This window comes from Ictidomys tridecemlineatus, chromosome 4 (assembly GCF_052094955.1).
Source record: "Ictidomys tridecemlineatus isolate mIctTri1 chromosome 4, mIctTri1.hap1, whole genome shotgun sequence".
Taxonomy (NCBI): Eukaryota; Metazoa; Chordata; class Mammalia; order Rodentia; family Sciuridae; genus Ictidomys; species Ictidomys tridecemlineatus.
Genome location: NC_135480.1, coordinates 45,325,433 through 45,347,348, shown reverse-complemented (window position 1 = coordinate 45,347,348; position 21,916 = coordinate 45,325,433). Strand labels below are relative to the sequence as shown.

The window sequence follows — 21,916 nt, the reverse complement described above, 5'->3', positions numbered from 1 at the left end:
GGACTGGGCCAGTGGAAAGGCTCTCCTGACCTCTCCCCCCAACCTCCCCTTCCTTTTTGGGGCAGCTGAAGCAAGCTGGCAACTTCTTGGTCTTGGCCAAGCTGCAGGGTAGGGGCTAAACCTAAGGGTCCCACAGTAGTCAGACCCCCCAACCCCTTCCCACCCTGACCCAAGTTGTCCTCCGGTGGCTTGCTTACCCTCACCCTGATGACATTGAGCTCCACGAGAAGTAACATCCCGTACAGGATCACCAGCAGCCCGGTGAGGCAGAAGCGCAGCTGCGAGAAGCCAATGGCGTGGTCGTAGAACTTGACAAATTTGATGGTCTTGGTGATGAAGGCCAAGGTCCAGTAGATAAGCAGGGCTAACAAGGAGAGACAGGACAACATGGAGGTTGTATGTGCAAGTTCACATGTATGAGCACTTATATGTGCAACTATGTGGGAGAGGAGCAAGAATGACATGTTGGGGAGGCAGAGGTGTGCGTGCACACATTCTTGATGAGGGAACATGCAGGTGTGACTATATCAGAGTGTGTCCCTTTGACGTGAAGTACGTTTGTGACAGGCAATGTTCAAAAGCATGAATGATGTCATAAGTCAAACTGGTCAGACGAATCTCCCTTAAATAATAATGAGAATAGGAAGATTATACGTTGAATTTAACTACGTTATAGGCACCGTGCCAAGTGAGCACTTTAAACACATGATCTCATTTATTTCTCACAATAACCTTGTAAGGAAAGCATTGCTGTCACCCCCAATTTATCAAAGGAATTGAGGCTCAGAAAACTTAGGTAACTGATCCAAGGTCACAAAGTCATTAAGTGGCAGAGCTAGTCTAATACCAGAGGTCATGCACCTATGCTCCCTGCTGTAACGACTTCCCAGTGGAATTTCCAAGCTGGAGAGATCTTATAGGTCATTCAATGCAGCCTGTTTGCTTTAAAGATGAGGAATCTGAGGCCTAGAGAGAGGAGGTGACTGGGGCAATACTGCTGCCTGTTCCTGGCAGAGAGAGGGTGAGGGCTCAGGTCCCTCATGATGCTCCTTGCAAGCCTGGGAAGTAGGGGACACAGAAAAAATGAGTCACAGTCCTGTAAGGCAATGCAGCAGAGTGGTTAGAGGTCTGTGGCTAGATGTTCATGGGTTCAGATCCTGTAGCATAACTGCTGTGTGGATCTGAAGTAGGCACACAACCCCTCTAGGCCTCAGTTTCCTCATAAATGGTGACAATAACAGCACTACTTTGAAGGTTGTTGGAGCAACATGAGGAAAGTGTTTAGCACATTGAGCACAGGGGCACAAAATGCTCTTTTGGACATCAACTGTTGATATTTTTATTATCTTTAGATTTCATATTTTGGGCAAAGTGAACATTAGAAACTATCAGTGGATTCTATCATAAATTATCATCCCTCCCTCTAATCCACTATCAGATTGGGGGAAAAACACCAGCAACAGCTAGTTATGTCATCTTTAGAGGTGCTTTGGCATTGGCAGCCCCTGCCCTCCCTGTTCCTACCGCCACATGAGATAAGGTCAGCCCCAGACTCCTAGAGCTTCTCTCGAGGCGCCCTTCAGTGAGTGAAGGAGACCTGCTGCCTGCTCACCATCCCAGGGATGCCAGGACTGCTCCTGGGGACAAAAGCAGAGATCTTTCCAGTCTTACCCTAGACTGAGAATCAGGTCAAAATATTGGGCCCCACTGCATCACCAGGGTTCAGCATGCCCAGAAGGGCTGACGCTGTCTAGGTCCTTGGGTGAGGCACAAGGATAGTGGGGCAGAACCTCTCAGGGCTGCAATGATGTCCCTCAAAGCTTGGTCTGGGCTCCAAGTCACAAGGAATCCACGGCAGGAGGCCTTCCCCTGCCTCCATGACTCTACTCTCCCTACAGATTTTCTCTCAGGCATCAGGACCTCCTAGCCTTGATGAAGGCTGCCAAGGGGGGCTGAGACTTGAAAACGTGCCTCACGTGGTCTTGCCCTGACACTTAACAGATGTGGTCCGATTTGATCTTCTTAAAACACTGTGGCTTAGGTAGGGTTGTTGTTCCTGCCCAGATGAGGAAACTGAGGCTCAGAGAGTCTGAGGGTCTCATTCAAGGTCACAGAGGGGGTCAGTGGTGGACCCAGGGCCAAGCCCAGAGTCATGTCCACAGTCCTGTCCTGCAGTGCCAAGCCACACATAGCAGCACTCAGCAAATGCTTAGTGCTTGACTGAGAGAAGAGGGAAATGTTCAGGAGAAAGAGGCGTTGAGAGCGGGTTGCCGCTGAGCTCTAAGCTCTGGAATCCCCTGAACCCTCCTGCTCCCCACTTCCTCTCTCTCTGTTCGGCACCCCTCCCTACCAAGTTCAGTCAGTTTTACTCCCAAATACATTGAATCTCCCCACTGCTGTCCATCCCAGGCCACCATCTGTCTCCTCTGGACCACTTCAAGAGCCTCCTCTCTGGCTCCCCCACTTACCCTCCTCCAATCTGGCTTCCATAAAGCAATAAACATGGTCACCTTTAAAACACCTCAGTGTGCCCACGTTCACAGCAACATTATGCGTAATTTAAGTCAAGAGGTGGAAGCAACCCAAATGCGCAATGATGGATGAATATCACAATATGGAATCTCCATCCATTGGAATATCACTCAGCCTTTAAAAGGCAGAAAATTATCACACATGTGACAACACGGATGGACCTGGAGTATCTTATACTAAGGGAATTAAGCCGCTCACAAAAGGGCAAACAGCGCATGATTCCACTGAGGTCAGTTCCTGGAGGAGTCAAATTCACAGAGACAGAAAGTAGAATGGTTGTTGCCCAAGGCTGAGGCGAGGAAGAATGGGGAGCTGTTGTTTAATGGGTCTAGAATTTTATTTGGGAAAGTGGAAAGATTTTCTGAGGATGGACAATGGTGACAGGAGTGAAACAAAGTGAATTTACATAATGTCACAGAACTGAATGTTTAACAGTGACTAAAATGGTAAATTTTATGTTATGCATATGGTAACTCACCTCCCTCCACTACTCTCAATGGACTCCCATTGCTCTTCCAACAAACACCCATGCCAGTGGTGTATCCTTTGAGGCCCTGCCTGGTGTAGGCCTCACCTGTAGCTCCAAGCTTCAAAGCTCAGCTCACTTCTGTTCTCTACTCCAACTACCATTTTTTTTTCTTTCCAGATTCCCTAATAGGCTTTGTTTGCCAGGGCCTTTGCCCATGCTGTTGACGCTGCCTGAAGCACTGAAGAGTGCTCCTAGGTCCAGCTCTCAGCTCAAGCATGTCTTTTCCCATAGACTTTTTCCTTGGCCTCATCTCAAGTCTCAGGAAATGATTCTTTCATGGAATAACATGAGCCACATCATGGTTTACTTTCCTATGGATTCCAGACCTATGACCAGACATCAGCTCCTTAGAGGATTGGTTATTTCCCTAATATCCACTGCCCTCATCCCTGTAGTTCCTAGGTGCATCCCCTTCACTTTTCTGCCTCTATGGAGCCTCTTTTCAAGTGGCCAAACTCCAAACAAGGAGATGAAGGGAGAAAGTCCTAGTTCCTTGGGAAGGGACTAATCCATCCATGAGTGGCAATTTGTGCTTTAAAGAGAGAGTATCACATGCTTGCTGGAGAATGAGAAAATGAAATCACCAGATGCTGAGGGCGTATTGCCAGGGGGCACCAGTCAGCCAGGCCCTGGTGGTTAATGCAGGGCTCTCTGTAGATGAGAACTGCTTCAGAATCTGGAGCAGGGGGCTCTCTGAACCCTCTTACCCTACTGCTCCAAGTGCCCATCCACACTCTCATGGAGGTCTTGGGTAATCATGTGGATGATCCCGATGGAGTTCAGATCCCACCTCATACAGGAAGGGTGCCCTGTGACTAGCTCACGAAACACCTTTGCCTCCCAATGACACAGCAATGTCATTGGCTTAGCACAGAGTATTCTAGACTCCAATGTTGATTAAATGCTGTGATTCCTAAAAATCTCAGTCTGACTTAATGATACACCCTCCAACTGTCAGATGTGTAGCCCTGGTCTTTGATACATAGGCTAAGCCTGCACAGAGGCAGATCTTTGGCTTTATAAGTTCGGCCCAAAGGATGTAGCCTGAGGATCAGAAACTGGAGGCTGTATAGATGTCGAGTTGCAGCTTCGCCACCTGATGAGCTGGGTAAACTGGTGCAAATTACTTAACCTCTGAGCCTCAATTTTCTGATCTATAAAGGGGAAACAGTAGTGGGACCTACCTCATAGAATTGTAACGATTAAATGCTTAGGAAAGAGCCTGGCCTATGGTAAGTCCTCAGTGAGTACTGGTATTAATTTTTAACTGCTCTGAATTTTATGTCTGCCTGTGTAACATAAGGATGCTACCAGCATCAACAGAGCTAGTCGTGGGAATGAAGACAGACAGGTAAGTAAGGGTAGCACCGAGCCTGGAACCACAGTCACTGTGAAGTCAGAACTTGCAAGTGGGCACGGCTTCCTGAGTCTCTAAGTGCTGGCAAACCTCAGGCTCTGGTCCCGGGGTCTTTCTCTTCTCTCTCCAGATGATTTCATTCAGGCGGAAGCATTAGATGCCATAGACCCACCATGGCTGAATGTATCTCCTGCCCTGACCTCCCTCTGAATGCCAACTCTTTGATCCAACAACCCACCCAATCCTGGAGCTGGCTGCCTCAGAGACATGATAAACTCAACACGCCCCAAACACAAAACTTGATTCTGGGCCAACCCCCAAGTCCTTCTTCTGTACCATATGGGTTATTAGCACCACCATTACCAGGAGCTCAGGTCTCCCCTGGGAGTCTCCCTTACCCCTTTCCTGTCCCCTGACCTCACCTCCTTCACTCTTGCTCCTGCTTGTTGGGCTGTGCCCACGCTGGCCTCTTTACCAAGTTCGTTCTTATCAGAAGGCCTTTGTGCTGGCTGTTCCCCTGCATGGAATACCCTTTCCCCAAATATCTGCACGCTCACTCTTGGCAGAGCTTCCTTGATCACCTTTTGTAGATAGCGATGCTGCCATCACTCTCTATCCTTACCTAGCTTGATTTTCTTCACAGTACTGCCACCACCTATTTGTTCATTACTGTCTTTGCCTGTCTCTGTCATCAGACTGTAAGCTCCGTGAAGGCAGAGATCTTTTCTATTTCATTTCTGAATCTCTGGCACCCAGAACAGTGCCCAGCACACAATAAGTCCTCAGCAAAACATTATCTGAAGGAATAAATGAAGATGCTCCCTCCTCCCCTACCGATCAGCAGCTTGGGGAAGTTGGAGGTCTCGATGTTATGATAGTAGACCACGGAAGTGACAGCGGCCATGAACGCCATCCCAGCTGGCATGTACAGGTGAAGATGGCGGGATTCCGTCACCCTGAGATGGGGGAGAGAGAGAAAGAGAAAGAGTGAGAGGATGTGGATATAGTGAATATTCCAGTAGAGAACCCAGGCCTTGGGCTTACTGCTCAGCACACAGTAGGGCCTCTATGATGACCACAGCTCCACTTCATATTCTGGCAGTTCTGCCCAGCCCATACCCCAAGCAGCCATTAGCTGAGGGACCCAGGAGTGCAGAAGCAAAGCAGTGAGGGCTCCGTGTTCAGGCCTTGGGATTCACGAGCCTCTTTCCCTGGGTTCATGTTGCGGAGCTTTGGCAGTGGCCACTGTGAAGGCTGGAACCACTTCCTTGGAGTGAACACAGTTGGGTCCCTGTCCCTGAGGTCCTGTGGGGCAGCACAGGGGCCTGTGCATCCCAGCTCACTTAGCAACAGCTCCATTGAACATGAGTGGCACAGGTAAGCACTGGTGATGGGATGACACTGGTAAGTGTCAATATTTGTTCAGCATTTACCCTATGCTAGGCATGGTTTGAGCACTCAATGGCCATTAACTCACGTAACCTTCGTAAAACCCCATGAATTGGGCACTGTTAGTCTCTCCATTTTGTGGTTGAGGAAACTGAGGCATAGAGAGACAAAAGACATCCAGTCACTGCCAGCTCGTGTCCTCCTCACTTTAATTCACAGAGGCCTCTGGGATGGGGGACTCAGACCTGGTGGTAACCCCATAGGGAGCCTGAGCCTTCTCCCAAACCTCAGTCTTCCCCAAGACTGGAGATGAGGGTCACCTTTAGCTGGTTTGATTGTGCTCCTCTGCGGATGTCAAAACTGGCTTGGCTCAGCTTGGCACCAAAGGCCCAGGTGACATGGCTTCCAGCTGCTTTTCCAACATTGCCGGAGCCTCCTCTTTCTGCTCTCACTGTGTTGGGAACCTTCTTCATTCCCAGAGGGCTTACTTCAGCCAACTGCCTCTGGGTGCCCTAACTTGCACTGGTCTTTCAATCCAGTGTGCCAAGGGCCCCTGCCTCAGGAGGAGGCTACCATGACCAGAGTTTCTGTTTGACTAGGAAGTCTAGTCTAACCAAACTAGAGTTTGAAGACCATTGCCTTAACCAGCCCCTACTCCCACTTGCCCCCTAAATTTCCAGGTAGGTCTGAAGACTCGGACTGGAGTGGATTGGGGATAACACAGGGCAAGGTCTTCAACTTCTATTGTCTGTTCATTTTCTGTGCATTTCTTTCATGTTTGCTGCTCAGGAGTGTGGGCCCACAAAGATTGGTAATACCCAGCTCAGGAGCTGACCTGTGCCCTGGGGAGGCAGTCATTTGCATTGGGCTGGTTTGAGGTACAGATGCAGCCACACACAAGAGGGGATCTTGATAACCTGCAGGAAGGAGTCTCCAGACTGATTCCTTAGAGTCTCCCATGTTCTAGTAATACACCATCTGCCCAACGCTCTGTCACTCTGGACTTGTAGCCTGTACATTCTCTAATTTCATCCTCTAGACTTTTTGGAAGCAGAAAAGCCAGGGGTTGTGATGCTTTCACTGGAAGAGAAAGAGAGGCTCAGAAAGGCTAGAGGACTTGTCAAAGTCCCATAGCTGGTTCAGAGCAGTAGAACACCCAGGTTTTCCTTCCTCATGGGCAGGGTGCTTTCTTGGTCACCCTGGCTAATTAAAATCCAATGAGTACTTCTAGACTAAGGGCCCACAGGCATCCCTCCCCTCTGTAGCATTTATGCTGCTTTGGAAAGTGTGCTGGGGTGGAGGGGGGAGGAAGACTTGTCACCTGCTAGTTAGGTAGCAGTATGCAGTATGCCCTACGGTCTTCTTGCCCGTCTGGGGAATTTGATCATCAGGAGGAGCTCCTGCCCCAAAGGCAAGCAGGTATCATAGTGATCACGGCTGGTGCCTGGACGCATGAATATTGGCCAGGGGGGTTGGGATGGGGATGGTGAGGACATGTGAGTGGGGGGCTCCAGATCAGCTGCAGGAACCAGGCAGGGCTGGTAGAAGTCAAGTTTGGGCATAATCTGATTTCAGCTCAGAGGGACTGGACCTCAGATTCTCAAGCCAGATGTCCTTCCCCTGAACCATCCCCTCACCAGGCAGCCATTGTGCCTTGCAGACTCTTCCACTGTGCCTCAGTGAGATGACTGCTCCATTTCCTCTTCTGTTCCTCACTGCTGACATACTGTTTCCGGTTGCAGTTATCTCTCACCTAGACTATTGCAATCACCTCCCATGCTGTTTCCACTTCTAGCTTCTGCCCATCTCCAACCTGCCTTGGACAGCCCTTGGGCTTCTACCTAAAAATGCTATCCTGATAATATTCCTCTTCTGCTCCAAACTGCTGATCAAATCCAACCCAAACAGGCAGTGTGGGTTTTGAAGCCCTTCCAAGATGCCCAGCCCTGTTTCCAAGTCTCAGCCTCCACCGCTCCCTTGTATGTGCTCAGTGCCTAGCCTGCATCACTCCTCACACCTACCTGTTTTCCTTACTCAACCCCACCCCCTCTAGTCTCTAGCTCAAAGACCTTCTCTCCATGCCCACCTTTCCTCAAGGCCTTGACCTCTGCTACAGCACAGGTGCTTTGTTCCTCCTCCCTTCCTCCCCAGCACTGATGCCCTCCCTCCCCTTTACTCCTCTGCCTGTGGGACCCTAGCCATCTCTCCAGGCTCAGCTCCAAAGCCCCTCAACCACAGAGCTCTTCCAACATTGCCTTCCCCACTCCTCTCAGAGTATGTACTTGTAACATGATTTTATTTATTTTTCTAAGGACTTAAAAAATGTTTGTGGAGCCTTCATGTGTCTTGCACTGTGAATACAAAGATGAATAAGAACCAGATTCTAAGCCAGAGGCCTTTCTGACTCTGGAGATGGTTTTGCAGTTAGGTCCAAACTTCAACATACAGTATGACCTGTGCAGTAGCTAAGAGTGAAACATAGGATATAAGGCCCACAAGAAAAGTGGGTGCAGGGAAAAGGCTATTGGGAATGAGGTGAGAGGCAGGTGGGGCAGGACTCTGATATCCTGGATACCCAGGGGCTGCATCTTTTGAGCAACTGAGAACCAAGGAAAGGCCTTAAGAAAGAGCGAGTGACACACTTAGTCTCCCCCCATCCCACCCTAAGAAGGTAGCAACCACAGCTTGTGGAAGAGGTCTGGTATCTTTTACAGGAGTTGAGGCATTCTAATAGGCTCTAGCATTATTTCACTAAGTGTTGGCATACAGATCTCTGTTCCCTCTGTCCTCCAGGACTGAGGACAGGGCCTGGGTCTCATGTGTGTGTGTAATGCCTGGCAGAGAAATCTTTGTATACTTTATGCTAAGTAAAGAGTTGCTAGATTTAATAGTAAATGATACTGGTTCATGGAAGGCAGGTGTGGTTGGGTCTCCTGGGCCTTTCCAGAGCATCCTGGAGCAGATCCACTACCCTGAGTCCATAGTCACTCACCCATCAGACAGGATGCCCTCTGCAATCTCACACACCAGTACAAAAAGCAGCATGAAGGTCAGAATCCAGCGAAGATTGTGCCCTGGGAAATGGAGCCATGTGCTGTGGTGGATGTGCACCTTGGAGCTCTGACTGCCCCATCCTGTAGGAAGAGACAGTAACAGGTAAGAAGTCTGGCCCACCTGAAGGAGGGTGCATGAGCCTCACCAGGGTTCTTGGGCACTTGGTTCACAGCAGGGTGAGGTACATATTAGTTCACCTGTTCATGAGGAGCCCCAAGGCTGGTACACAGGAACTAAATGTATAAGCACAAAGCCTGGATCACAGCAGGTTGATCCTGTACAGGTACCCATTTTGTATGTTGGCCTCTTGTATGACAGGTCATCAGGTCAAGAATAGAAGTATAAATGCTATTTCTTTTTTAAAAAATTTTGATACAGATGTTAGCAAGTATTGTGTTTCTTTCCTATCTTTGTTATCTTGGTCAATAGCTAGCAACTTACTTCTACAGCAATTTCTGTTTAAATTTAATTTTGTGACCTTCTTTCCTTTCTTCCGCAAATCTGTATATGAATTTTAAGATTTACTATTTTTCTTAAAATGCATGAACACGTTCTGGGGAAGGAGAGGACACTCTGTGTTGACAAAGCTGACTGGCTGAGGCGATTCAAGGTCTTGGAGAGATAAAGAAGACCGGAGTGAAGACGCACTCAAGGGTTGCCCCAATTGTGGCGCCCAACTTCGAAGAGGGATTTTAAGCAATCACACTGGGGGCCACCGGGGTCGCTGCGAGTCTCCAGTCAGAGCTGCTTGGCACTGAGCTGGAGAAGTTGCACTCTGGAGACACGCGCCCTGGATGGGGATCTGAGTCCCTAGCTCCCGCCTCTCCTAACCCAGGGCACAGTCAGCCCCCGGACTGTCAGAGGCTATCGACCACTGTCTGGCCCAGCCTTGGTGAAGCGCGGGGCTCGCTGGGCCTCCATTCCGGTCTTGGAAGCACAGCCTGTCCTCCTCCCAGGGCCCAGCTGTGGCTGACAGGGAGCATGCCTTGGGGGAGGGGTGACCCGGCTCCCTACTCAGCACCACTGAGGGTGCAGCCGAACCCCTCCCAACCTTCCTTCCCTTACGAAGACCTCTGCTTTGCCCTTTCTTCACCCAGCTTTGGCCCCGAGGAGGCAAAACTTGGGGATCCCTGGGGTCAGGAAAAGTCCGCAATGTTTGGCTTGGGTTCGGGGACACCCCAGGAGGTGAAGGATGCGCGGGTGTGCGACTATCGGAAACTGCGGGCGGGGCACAGAGCAGGGGACCCCAAGAGAGAGGCAAGAGGCGGTCGCAGGACCGCAAGGGGACGCAGGCAGTGCGGCGCGCAGCGCCTCCTTCTCCGCCTGCTCTTCTTTCCCTCCCCTCCTCCGCTCGCCGCGCGCTCACCGATGAAGAGGATGGGGAAGGTGATGAAGAGCAGGAAGACATGCGGCACCACGTTGAGTGCATCCACAAAGCAGCCGTTGTTGAGGACGCCCTGGTCCACCCGGTAGGCGGCCGAGTGGTTCTCGCTGCCGCAGAAGGCCAGGGGCATGGCGGCGCGGGTGCGGGCTTGGGCTTGGGCTCCGGATGGCTCCCGCGCCTCGGTCCCTCGCAGCTCCGCCGCCGGGCCAGCCGTCAGCACCCCCCTCCGCCCACCGCGGGCCCCGCCCCGCCCCGCCGGCGCTCCCTCCCCCCACCCGCCCTACTCCGCCGCCCGGCCGGGCAGCGCGGAGCCCCACAGCCCCGCTGCACCCTCGCAGGCGTCCCCACTGTGTCGGCCCGCGCGCCCAGATGTGTGCAGGGGGGTCCCTTCGTGAGTGCCCCTCTGCGCGCGTGCGCTGGGGGAGAGAGGCAGGGCAGGCGGGTGGGGCACGCTCGCGTTTCAGTGGGAGTGTGGGGGATGCAAAAGACAGGAGGAGGGTCCTCGTGGGCCCCAAGAGCGTGAGATTGGGGTCCCGAGAGCGTGAGATTGGGGTCCCGAGAGTAAACTCACCTGAATATGGCTCCAATGGATGTAGTGAGATCTGAGGGTCCCTGTGGGCACGGAGTGGCACAAGTCCCCACCCTGTATGGATGAGAAAAGCTGTGAAGAACTTAGGAGGGCACTTGGATATTTTCAAAAGTGGTCCCAAGCTCTTGGTCTAGAAGGTACTTTACAGCCTATCCAAGGCTTTCCCACAGGGATCTCTCAACACTCCTGCTAACTAGTTGAAATCGCTTCCATTTTTTCTGATGAGAAAAATGAGGCCCAGAAAGATTACATGACTGACCCAAGGTCCCACTGCCTGCAAGCTGAGAAACATTGCTCTAATCCAGTTTCTCAGATTCCCTTCATACCCCCTTCTTTGCTCATGCCTCAAATACATTACAATGTTACAGGGACTGGCAAGAGAATGGGTAGAACAAGTGTTAATCCTGGGCTGAAAAAGAGGTGCTATAGACATGTATCTGGCCAGAGAGTTGTGAGGCAGTGAAAAACAACTGGATTCTTACCCTCACCTCTTTTTTTCTGAAGTGTTGGGGGTCAGATCCAGGGCCTCGTGTATGCTAGGCATGCACTCTACCACTTAGCAGCATCCCTACCCCCAGGATTGAAGTTCTTAACTTGACCTGGGACAGGCCTTGCAGGTTCAAGGATGTGGCAAAATTTTAACAGCAATGTTGTGCCTTCTGTTTTTGGGGAGAGATTCTCATAGTAATGTGGCAAAACAAAGCAAAAACCAGAAAACACACACACACACACACACACACACACACACACACACACACACCTTCATGTAGAAAGGATATGGAATGGTAGGGGTATGGAGCATAAAGGCACATATTCCACATAATCTCAGGAAGGATTAAGAGAAGGCCCTTTAGCCCATTTCTGCAAGCTTCTCTGAACATGTGCTGAGTTTGGTCAGAGACCCCTGAGCATTTCCATCACATTGTCAGGCAAGCCTAGTCAGACACTGGGACAGAAGGCAGGGGATTGGGTGCACAGCCCTGGGAGGTCAGGGGCTCAGGGCCTCAAGACCTCAGATGGTCACAGACATTTGGGAATCTCTCAGAAGCCGAAAGATGTTTCTTGCAGCATCCGCTAAATAATGAAAACTTGGTGGCAGTGAATGTCCAGCACTAGGGATAGGAGTTTATTAACCTAGGAAAATGTAGCCACTGAAATACAGCTGCATCTGTGGAGCTAAACACAAAATTTATGAGATGAAACAAGAAACCGCATTATATATGTCCTGTGATTTCAGCCACCATACAAAATAAGCATGTTTGAATTTGAGCTTGCAGGGGTAGCTCAGACCTGGAAGTGGGTTAGGATGTGTATTAGCTACCAATATTGTGGGTGTTACTTTCATTCCCTTTCTTTTAAAATGAGACAACTGAGGTTTAGAGAACTCAGATGACATGTCCATGGTCATCTATCAGGACTTTTTTTCTTTTAGGCTTTCCCAACTTTTTCATACTTTCTGTAATGTTATTTGTTTTGTAGGTATAATTTCAGTTTTTCAGGCTTTCAGCCATGCAGTGTTTCTTTTTAGTTAGCATTATCACCTATCACATAACTACATTTTAGTAGGGACTGCATATATGATAGTGGTCCCATAAGATTATATTACCTAGTGATGTCATAGCCATCTTAATTTGTGTAAGCACACACTATGGTGTTCATACAATGATGAAATTGCCTAATGATGCATTTTTTCAGACTATGCCCCCATTGTTAAGCAACATGTGACCATATAGTATATTTATTTTTAAAGAACAAGAGCTCCACCATTACTATTTGTGTGATTTTGGACAAATCACTATTCTGTACTTCAGATCCCCATCTCTGAGTGGAAAAAAAATAATAATACAGATCTCAGAGTATTAAAAGGAGATCATTGGCATGAATGGCCTTTCTAAGTTGGGGAGATGGTACAACCTACTTTATTCCCTAGCAGCTCCCCAATATCCAAGAGTTAGTTAATGATCTCTCCCTAGCCATGAAATGTCTGGCACAAACCACACACTTGTCTCTTCTGGGCCATTTAGAGTAAACAAAAGTCCAGTCCAGCCCAAGCTGGACCCAAGTGTAAAGGACTAGTCAGGGACCATCATCTGTTCCTAAAGAGAGCATCTGCATCCTCAGGGATTTGGGTTTGCATCTCTAGCACAAAATTACTATGTGACTATGGACAAATTCCACTTTTCCTTGCACCTAGTCTTAAAGTCCAACCTACCACACTGCCCACTGCATGAATGCAAGAGTTACTCTGTTAAGTGTGGAGTTGGGTGCAGAAGGAGGCACGAAAGGATTCCTCTGCTATATGGGTTGTAATCTTGGAATCAACTCAAATGCTCATTGGTAGGGGCTACGGTATTGTCCATACTATGGGAATGAGGTAGAGTGGTGCATACTGATATGAAAATCTCCAAGACACAGATGTGGAGACTCATGAGACTCATGAAAGAATTTATGTTCCTAATGGAGCAACACATGTCTCTGTAGGCCCTGAGTCTCTGGGGCTTTTGCACCTCCAGTGATGCCCTCCTGCTTCTCTTGCAGAGGGCTGAATGAAGGTCAGACACCGGGAGCTTGCTCTGAGCAAGGGTACCTCCCTTTAAGAATTCTTAGCCTTCCCTGTCTGTCTGGTCACCTGGGTGTGCCGGTGACCTTGGCACTAAGGCCTGAACAACATCAGAGCTAGAAGGGATTTCTGAAGCTCTTTGCCAGCCTTTTGCTTGCAGCCTACTGGAGGCCACACCTACCCCGCAGGCCAATGAGAGGGAGAATCCAGGCCATTAACTATGGCCCAGGTTTTCATTTTGCCAAGGAGCTGGCTAAGAATAACTCCCCCCTCATGTATATGAGAAATCATGGCATGAAGTAGACTTTGGAGTCAAACTTTCTCATCTTCAGAGCAGCTGAGGGCTTCCTTTCTGAAATCCCAAGACCCTTGCTGATTTTTAAAATTTGATTAAGGTCCTACCTAGGGTCAAATCCTTCATTATGTTACTTTGCTTGGTCACCTTCTCTCTTTAAGGCAGGTGATACGATGATCATGATATAGATGAGAACCAGGTAGAGAGGAAAACTGCCCAAGGTTACCTAGCTGAGTAGATTGACAGAGTCCAGGTTCCTACTAGGGGCATCTTTTGGAGAAACAGGGGTGGAGTAAACCAGCGAGGTATGAAGGAGAGTGGGAGCTAGCTAGTTGGAAGAGGGCATAATGTGGTGGGCGGTGGTGGGGATTATCTGGAAGCAATGTCTGCAGAGTGTGTCCCCTGTTCTTACCTAGACTTGGTTAGTTGAGTGAGGGCTGATATATGATATGTACTATAACTTCCTGTAACAATGGAGTGAATTTTTATGCCCCCATCCTATTAGGTTTAGGATTAGTAGGTGGGGTGTTTGGGAGATGGTTAGGTCATGAAGACAACACTTTCATGAATGGGATTAGTGCCTTGATAAAAGAGGCCCCAGAGAGCTCATTTGCTCCTTCCACCATGTGGGTTTACAGGGAGAAGACAGCACTGTATGAGAAAGTGGGCCCTCACCTGACACTGAATCACCTGGCAACTTCATCGTGGACTTCCAAGTTACCAAAACTGTGAGAAATAAATTCCTATTGTTTATAAGCCATTCAGTTTATGACATTTTTGTTATAGCAAACAGAATGGACTAAGACACTTGTGCACTGGCAAAAACTTGCTTTATAATCGTGGTATGGACACTCCTGCCACTGTGAGTGATTCTGTGTGGGAGGAAGGAGAGAGCCCCTTCTTTCTGGTGCTTGATCAAAGAATGATCTCTCTACTCTGGCAAACAGAGACCTAACTGGGTAAGGATGGGAGAGAGATAGATCATGAGACAGAGATTCATAGCTACAACCTAAGATTTACTTGCTCTAAGAAAGCATCATTAAAGTGCCCTCATCATGACCCATATAAAACCAAAATCTATTTTTAGCTAAAATGTATACATTAAAAATTCAAAATTGGTAAATATATTCAATGTTAAATTGTTGTTGTTTTTGGATAGCTAATGTGTCCTTAAAAGATAATTGATTGTTTAATGATGTGGGTGTTCTGGGACTCAGACAGAGGACAGGGCCTGGACTTTTGTCAAGAGCAAGTCCACGGCAGGACGAGGCAGAGAAGGTGGTGTGGGATGTGGCTTGCTCCCCTAGTGGTAGCCTGGCTCAGTTATGAGCTCTGCAGTCTGCAGACCAGATAGTCAATAATAGGTACTGGTGAAGCAGCTGCTACGTGTCAACAGGTTTCTTCTAGAACCCTGCAAAGTGAGTATTAGTATGTCCTTAGGAAACTGAGACCCAGAGAGCCTGAGGGTCTTGCCTCAGCTCACACAGTGAGTAAGATGCAGAACTTGAGTTGGAACCCAAGTTCAGCTGGGTCTTAGAACCTGTGCATTTTCAATACTAGTATCTCTCAAAGTGTGGTCCCTGGTTCAGTAATATTAGCTGGGAAAATATTAGAAATGCCAATTCTCAGGCCTGGGCCAAACCTACTAAATCTGACACTCTGATGGTAGAGTCCTAAAAATCCGGTCCTCCAGTAATTAACAAGTCTTCCAGGTAATTCCAATGCATGCTGAAGTTTAAGAACCATTGTGGTCTACATTGATTTCTCCTGGTAAGAGACAACAATAGATGATAGTCCTTGCCCTTGGGGACTTACAGTTTGGCTAGAAAACAATAGCACCATACATTTACCAAAAGAAGAGAAAAGAGAAGGAAAGAAAGAAACAATGAGGAAAAAGGAAAAAAAAAAAAGTTGGCCAGGCTTGGAGAGGTAGCTTGCTGGGAGCTTTAGGTGACACATGTGGTGAGGCTTGGCCCAGTCCTCTCAGTCTGACTGGGGAAAGGAATACCAACCAGTGTGTGTAAAGGTCGGGGATGGGGTTAAGTTTTCCAGTTGCAGAGAGTGAGCAATGAGTCTTGCTAGGCTAAAGTACACTGAGGAGAGTCATGGAAAAGAATAAGGCAGAGCCGCTGGCGCTCTGGAATTTCTGGCTAACGGCCCCTACAGGCCAGCAGCTGTTCAATTGACCACATCTAGGAAGCACCTGTGCTATGTGTGCCTAGCACAGGACAATAGAGACTGTGGGAATAACACCCTCAATGAGCCCAGCTACTTGACAGCTGCTTCTCAACACTGGGTTCAAATGTCATTTTTTAAAAATTTGATAAAAGCTTCTGACCCTCCTCCAATGTGGGACTACTTAAAGTCCCTCCCCTGGGTCCCCCAGCATTGTGTACAGTATTCATCATTGACCTTACCACCCAGTATTGGGACAATTCACATGAGTCTGTCTTTCCCACTGGCCTGGGAGCTGCTCTAGAGCTGAGACTGAGTCTTCGGAGGCTTTGGCTCTGGCACAGAATTAAATTATCTCAATAAATATTTGTTAAGTTAATGAATGAATGAGGGGATCGATGAATGTATGACTCAGTCAGTGATCATGTTTACTCACGTATGTGAGAGGGGTGCTCTTGCTCAGATAAGGGTAAAACTGATGTCTGTAAATTGCTTCTAACTTTCTCCTTGATTTACATTATGTCATTAGAGATGCTTTTTGTTTGTTTTTGAAAGATTATTCTTAATTTAGTGACAGGTTTTTACTAAGCACCTACTATATGCTGGACATCCTGTGAATTGCTGGAGATACAGTGGTGAATAAAGTGCCCACATCTAAGAAGCTCACTGTTTAGTCTTTTGGGGAGTTTCCAATACATCACTATTAAGGTTTTTGTTATTTTGTTTATTTATGAGAGTGGATTTAACTGCTTTTGAATCAAAGACATTTTTTAAAAATCCGATAAAAGCTTTGGACTCCTACTTCAAAAGGAACCCATATGCTAGGATTTGTAAACCCTCCCTAAATCCATCTGTAGCCTCTGACTTAACTGCAGGCCTGAAGCGGATGCTGGGTAGTGGGTATCAGTCTATATCAGAGTTTGGAGCTACATCAAGTAGATTTTGTTCCATGGTACCTGTAATTTGGAACCTGATCTGTGGAGTCTAGCTCTCTGATCTCAGAATTACCCTTGACCAACAAAGAGTCTATGGCCAGAGTGGTCAGCTTTGCCAGGTATAGGCAGAGAGGGAGAAATGCTGTTTCTTCTGGGGTGGCTACCCTAACTGCTTGTCAGTGATGCTCACTGAGAACTGCCTGTTGTCTGCCAAATTGCCAACAGCACACCTGAGTGAATTCGTGGAGTTCATGGAGTGTAGGGAAATAAAATTTCTTTGGATTTCTCTGTGCTCCTAAAAAAAAAAAAAAAAAAAAAAAAAAAAAAGCCCTAGCCTCCTGAGACTTGCAAATGTGTGTGATATAAGGATAAGGATTTTTTTTTTTTTTGCTTTCAGTTTCCCTAGAGGCATTTAAACCCTCATAAATATGAGAATTACAGCTATAGCCATTCAGTAATGGCTCTGTTGCAATGGATAATAAAATGTACCCAGCAATTCTGCTGAGAGGCCTGTTTCTAAAGGAGTTGAAAGCAGGATGTTGAAGAGGTATTTGTACACCCACGTGGTAGACAGCAGCACTCCTCACAATAGCCAAAAGGTGGGAGCAACCCAAATGTCCATTGACAGATGGATGGGTAAAACAGAATGTAGCATATACACCCAATGGAATAGTTATTATTCCACCTTAAAAAGAAAGGAAATTCCAACACATGCCACCAGTGGATGAATCTTGAGAACATTGTATAAGTGAAAACAGTCACGAAAAGCAATCACTCTGCCACCACTCCTATGAGGTACCCAGAGTAGTCATATTTATACAGACAGAAAATAGAATGGGGGTTGCCAGGGCCTAGCAACCCAGCAATTCTTTTACTGTTTAATGGCTATGAAGTTTTAGTTTTTTAAGATGAAATAGTTCTGGAGAGGAGTGGTGGTAATGGTCACACCACAATGTAAATCTACAAGGATGATTAAGATAGTAAGTTTCATGTTATATGGAATTTGCTGCAGTTTTTAAAAAGATAATAAAACTTCCCTGATCCCCAAGAAGGCCAAAAGGTTACAGACAAACTAGGGCCTTAGGTTAAGCCCCCAAATTGCCAGAAAGACTAGGCACAGTCTCTATAGGTATTTATATCCCAGAAAATTAGAACGAGAGCCCATAATTCTTTTGTCTCTTTTCAAAGAAATGAAGTTGTTTGTTTCCCTCTTTCTCTTGGAGAGAGGAGGGGGCATGACTATCTCCTATATAAAAACAGAAAATCCACTATTTCTCATATCTCACTCAGGGAAGGTCCTGCTACTGGCCACTGATGTAGGAGACTCTTCCTTTTGACTTTCATCACATCATCCCAGGGGTAAGATCCAGGGCAGAGGAGATTGATGTACTTATTATTTACTGTAAGTTAATTGACAAGAAATCTGTCTCTGTTATATCTGGGTGTGCATTCAGGATTAAATCAATAAAGATGAATGTTAACAACCCAACATGTCCATCTGTGCACACACACATGCACTCAGTTGGTGGCTTGGGGGGGGGGGAAGCAAGGGTTTTTCCCTTAGAGCAGGGGAAGTGCATGAGGGACTTTATGCACTTGAAGTGCTTGCAGAGAGGGAGGAAGAGCTCCCCACAGTTGCTCTGGGTGCCAGCGTGGGGCACAGAGGCAGGGTGGGGCACAGTTCTTTGCTCAAAGCCCACCTTTAGGGAGCACCATCCTCAGGAGGGAGATGGGCTCCAGCCTGTTCTTCCCATAGTATCTATCCAGAGGTTTAAAGCACTCATATTAATTTGAGAGCCAAGAACTGTTTCTCAGTACTTTATTTGTTTGGATCCTTACAATTCTGTGAAGTGGGTACTATTCAAAACCCTTTTGTAACTGAGGAAACTAAGATAGAGATTAAATAATGTGACTGAAGTCAGATTTCAGTTTTTACTTCTCAGGACATTGGAGAGTGCTGGAAACCCTGTATCTCACCCCTAGGGGTCCTGCGGTCATAGCAGACCCCCTCATTTCCCCATGTCTTGCCCCTGAGTGGTAGCAGATCAGCTGGCCCTGGCATGTGGGAGTTGGTGGAGACCACCCACTGAGGGAGTGAGTCCCTGGCACCCTGAGCCTCAGGGTAGGTCTCAGGGAGGAGAAAAGGAAGGACAGAAGACAAGGAGTGTGGCAGTGGGGGAGGGACTTCTGGAGACCGGGGTCTTTAGTGGACACCCTAATGCCTGCTCAGCTCCATTTCCTCTTCTCTATGGTACCTCTCCAACTTCACCTTTGGAACAACAATTCCCCTTAATTTAGTCCACATGGTGGCGTGGGGCTGACTCCAACCTCTGGCTCCCTGTGTGGCTGTGTGGCCTGGTCTGGTCAATGAGGGATGGCCATGCCCCTATGTTGAGTTACTCTTAGTAGTCCTGAAGACTAACTCTTCAGGACAGAGAAGTGCTTTTTTCCATGGGGCTACACTACTTAGTAGCATATGCTTTGAATATGAAGCCTGTCTTGGCATCTTGTAAGAGTAGCCCATCTGAGAACAAAGCCTAAAATGTTGTATGCCAACTCGGCTGGGCTATGGTATCCAAATATTTGGTCAAATATATCTAGATGTGGCTGCGAAGGTATTCTCTAATAGATGAGATTAACATTTAAGTCAGCTGACTTTGAGCAATTACCCTCTATGATATAGGTAGACTTCATCCAATTAGTTGAAAGCCTTAATAGAAAAAAGATTGATATCCCCCAGGGAAGGGGGCATTCTGCCAGTAGACTGTCTTTGGACTTGAGTTGAAATATCAACTCTTTCTTGGTTCCCCAGCCTGCTGGCCTGCCTTGCAGATTTTGAACTTGCTAGTGCCCATGATTGTGTGAGCCAAATCCTTAAAAAAAATTATCTCTCTCTAAATATATATATATGTACATATATTGTGTGTGTGTGTATTTCTATTTCTGTGGCAAACCTTGACTAATACAGATGATAAGATCAGGTCCTGATGTCTGTTTTTAGCCTCTGGATTCAGCCAAAACTGATATCAAATACTACTGGATTTTTACTCAGATCATCCTCTTCAGTTGGGTTTCAGTTTCTTGCAACCCAAAGAGACCCTCTCAGGAAGAAGCAGTGAGCTCACACTCAGTGCTCAGTCCATGCCAGGCCCAGTATTCTCCTTTTATAACTGCTTGGGCCTTGAAGGATGCACAGGACGTTCATGTCAGCTTGAAGAGCATTCAAAGCCCCCTGGCAGAGTGATCATGTATGTGCAAAGACACAGATAAATGATGGAGTTTGAGATGCACAGGAAACTGAAGAGTTTAATATGGTCAAAGCAAAGGGAGGCGATTGGCAAGAGACAGAGCAGGAGAAGTTGTCAGGGGCCAGGTGATGAAGGACTCTGAATGCCACAGAAAAGTTTAGACTTTGTTCTGAGGTTAGCGGGGGAGCTATTCAAAGAGTTTCAAGCAGGAGAAAGGTGACCCCATTCAGCCTTAGCTGGCCCACTCCACAGTGTGGAAGACACAATGAAGCTGAGAGAAAATAGAAGCAGGGAGGAATTATTTGCTGGATAGAATTTTTTCCTGATGCTCTTGAAACCAGATTTTGTATGTCATTTCTCATCTACTCAAAGCATAATAGTACAGTGGTTGATGATATGGACTCCTGGTGCTACCTTGCCTGGGGTCAATCCTGGCTCTGCCTCTTACTATTTAACCTCAGGCATGTTACTGAAAACCTTGGTGCCTCAGTTTTCTCAGTGAAGACAACAGCATAGCCTCCCTCCTAGTTCATTGTAAGGATTAAATGAGTCATTACACATTCAAGCTTAGCACAGTGCTTGACATATAGCAAACAACTGGTTCAGATGCACCTCAACTTACAATGGGGTTACATCCTGATAAACCCCTCTATGTTAGTCAGCCTTCTGTTACTGGAATAAAATATCTGAGCTAAGTAATTTTAAAAAGTAATTTAATTTATTTGGGCTCAGTTTGGGAGTCTCTATTCATGATCAGGTGGACCTACTGCTTTGGGGCCTGTGTGAGGCAGCATATTAAAGCAGGAATGTATTGTGAAGGAAGCTGTCACCCTCAAAGACAAAGCCAAAAAGAGAGGAAGAAACCTATAATCCTCTAAAGACCTAAAAGCTCTCATTAGGTCCCACTTCTTAAAGATTTCACCATCTCCCAATAGCACCAATCTGGGGACTAAATTTTTATATTCAGGCCTTTGGGGGCGTTCCAGATCCCGACTATATCACCATCAAAAGTTGAAAATATTGTAAGCCAAAAAATGCACTTAAGACACCTAATGTACTGAACCTCATAACCTAGCAACCCAGTGCTTGGTAGAGAATGGGTCATATCCTCTTGGAATCTTGAGGCTGTGGCTCGCTGCTGCCTCCCAGCATCACTGGAGAGTACTGTACCACATGCATTGCTAGCACGTGGGAAAGGACCAAAATTCAAAGTTTTTGGTTTCCACTGGACACATATCACTTTCACACCAATGTGAAGTTGGATCTCAGTAAGTCTCAGAAGCACCTGTGGTTCACAGCAGTCTTATTCTTACCAAGACTGGTGTGAACTCCAGGACTGCAAACCCCAGACCTCAGGAGGACGACTCTTGCCTCTGCCCAATCCCTGCATCAGGCAGCTCCACCTGCCTCCCCCAGTGGCCCGAGTCTGTCCCTTCTGGTTCTCACAGAATTACAGCCAGCCTGGGCCCCAGGGATCAGGAAGTGTCACTACAGGGACAGGAGAGAACAGGGTTCTCATCTCTGGAAACAGATTCTTATCCAAATCTGAGACTTGAGAAATGGGCTGGAACCGGGTGGGAACAAGCTTCCCAGCCCACACAGGCCCAAAGGGAGCATCTCAAAAGCAGAGGCCATACACTCAGCCCTTTCACCCGGCTGCCAGAGAGAGGTGAGAGGCTCGAAGTCGGCTCTGCAAACCCTGGGGACTGGCGTGGGAAGCAGCTTCAATGAGATGGACAGAATGCCAAAAGTTCAGAGTCAAAGGGCATTCTCGAATTCCTAGCCTCTTAGGTCTGTGTTTCCACTGTGTGGTGTAGTAGAAAGGGCAGCTCTCCCACCAACCTTGGGGACCTGACGAAGCACCCCTCC

The 21,916-nt window shown here is 47.6% G+C and overlaps 1 protein-coding gene and 1 long non-coding RNA gene across 13 annotated transcripts in view; one reads left to right on the top strand and one right to left on the bottom strand.

Moving 5' to 3' along the window:
- Abcc8 (ATP binding cassette subfamily C member 8) overlaps positions 1-10,470 on the bottom strand; it is a 74,105-nt gene extending 63,635 nt beyond the window's left edge. For 4 of the 12 annotated variants that reach the window (XR_013437733.1, XR_013437734.1, XM_078046401.1 and 1 more), the window contains exons 1-4: positions 10,228-10,468; positions 8,800-8,941; positions 5,253-5,374; positions 198-364 (exon numbers count right to left, since the gene is read on the bottom strand). Coding sequence is in view for 7 of the 12 variants with exons in the window: in XM_078046401.1 (XP_077902527.1) it covers positions 198-364; positions 5,253-5,374; positions 8,800-8,941; positions 10,228-10,375 (579 nt within the window). In the remaining 5 variants the exon portion in view is untranslated. Of the gene's footprint in view, positions 1-197; positions 365-5,252; positions 5,375-8,799; positions 8,942-10,227 lie in introns of all 12 variants that reach the window. The other 8 variants (XM_005326757.5, XM_021727316.3, XM_078046398.1 and 5 more) reach the window with 3 other exon arrangements.
- LOC144377083 (uncharacterized) lies at positions 9,931-14,449 on the top strand. The gene is made up of 2 exons (XR_013437735.1): positions 9,931-10,330; positions 14,328-14,449. It is a non-coding gene; the product is annotated as an uncharacterized LOC144377083 (long non-coding RNA).
- The last annotated feature ends 7,467 nt before the right edge of the window (positions 14,450-21,916 follow it).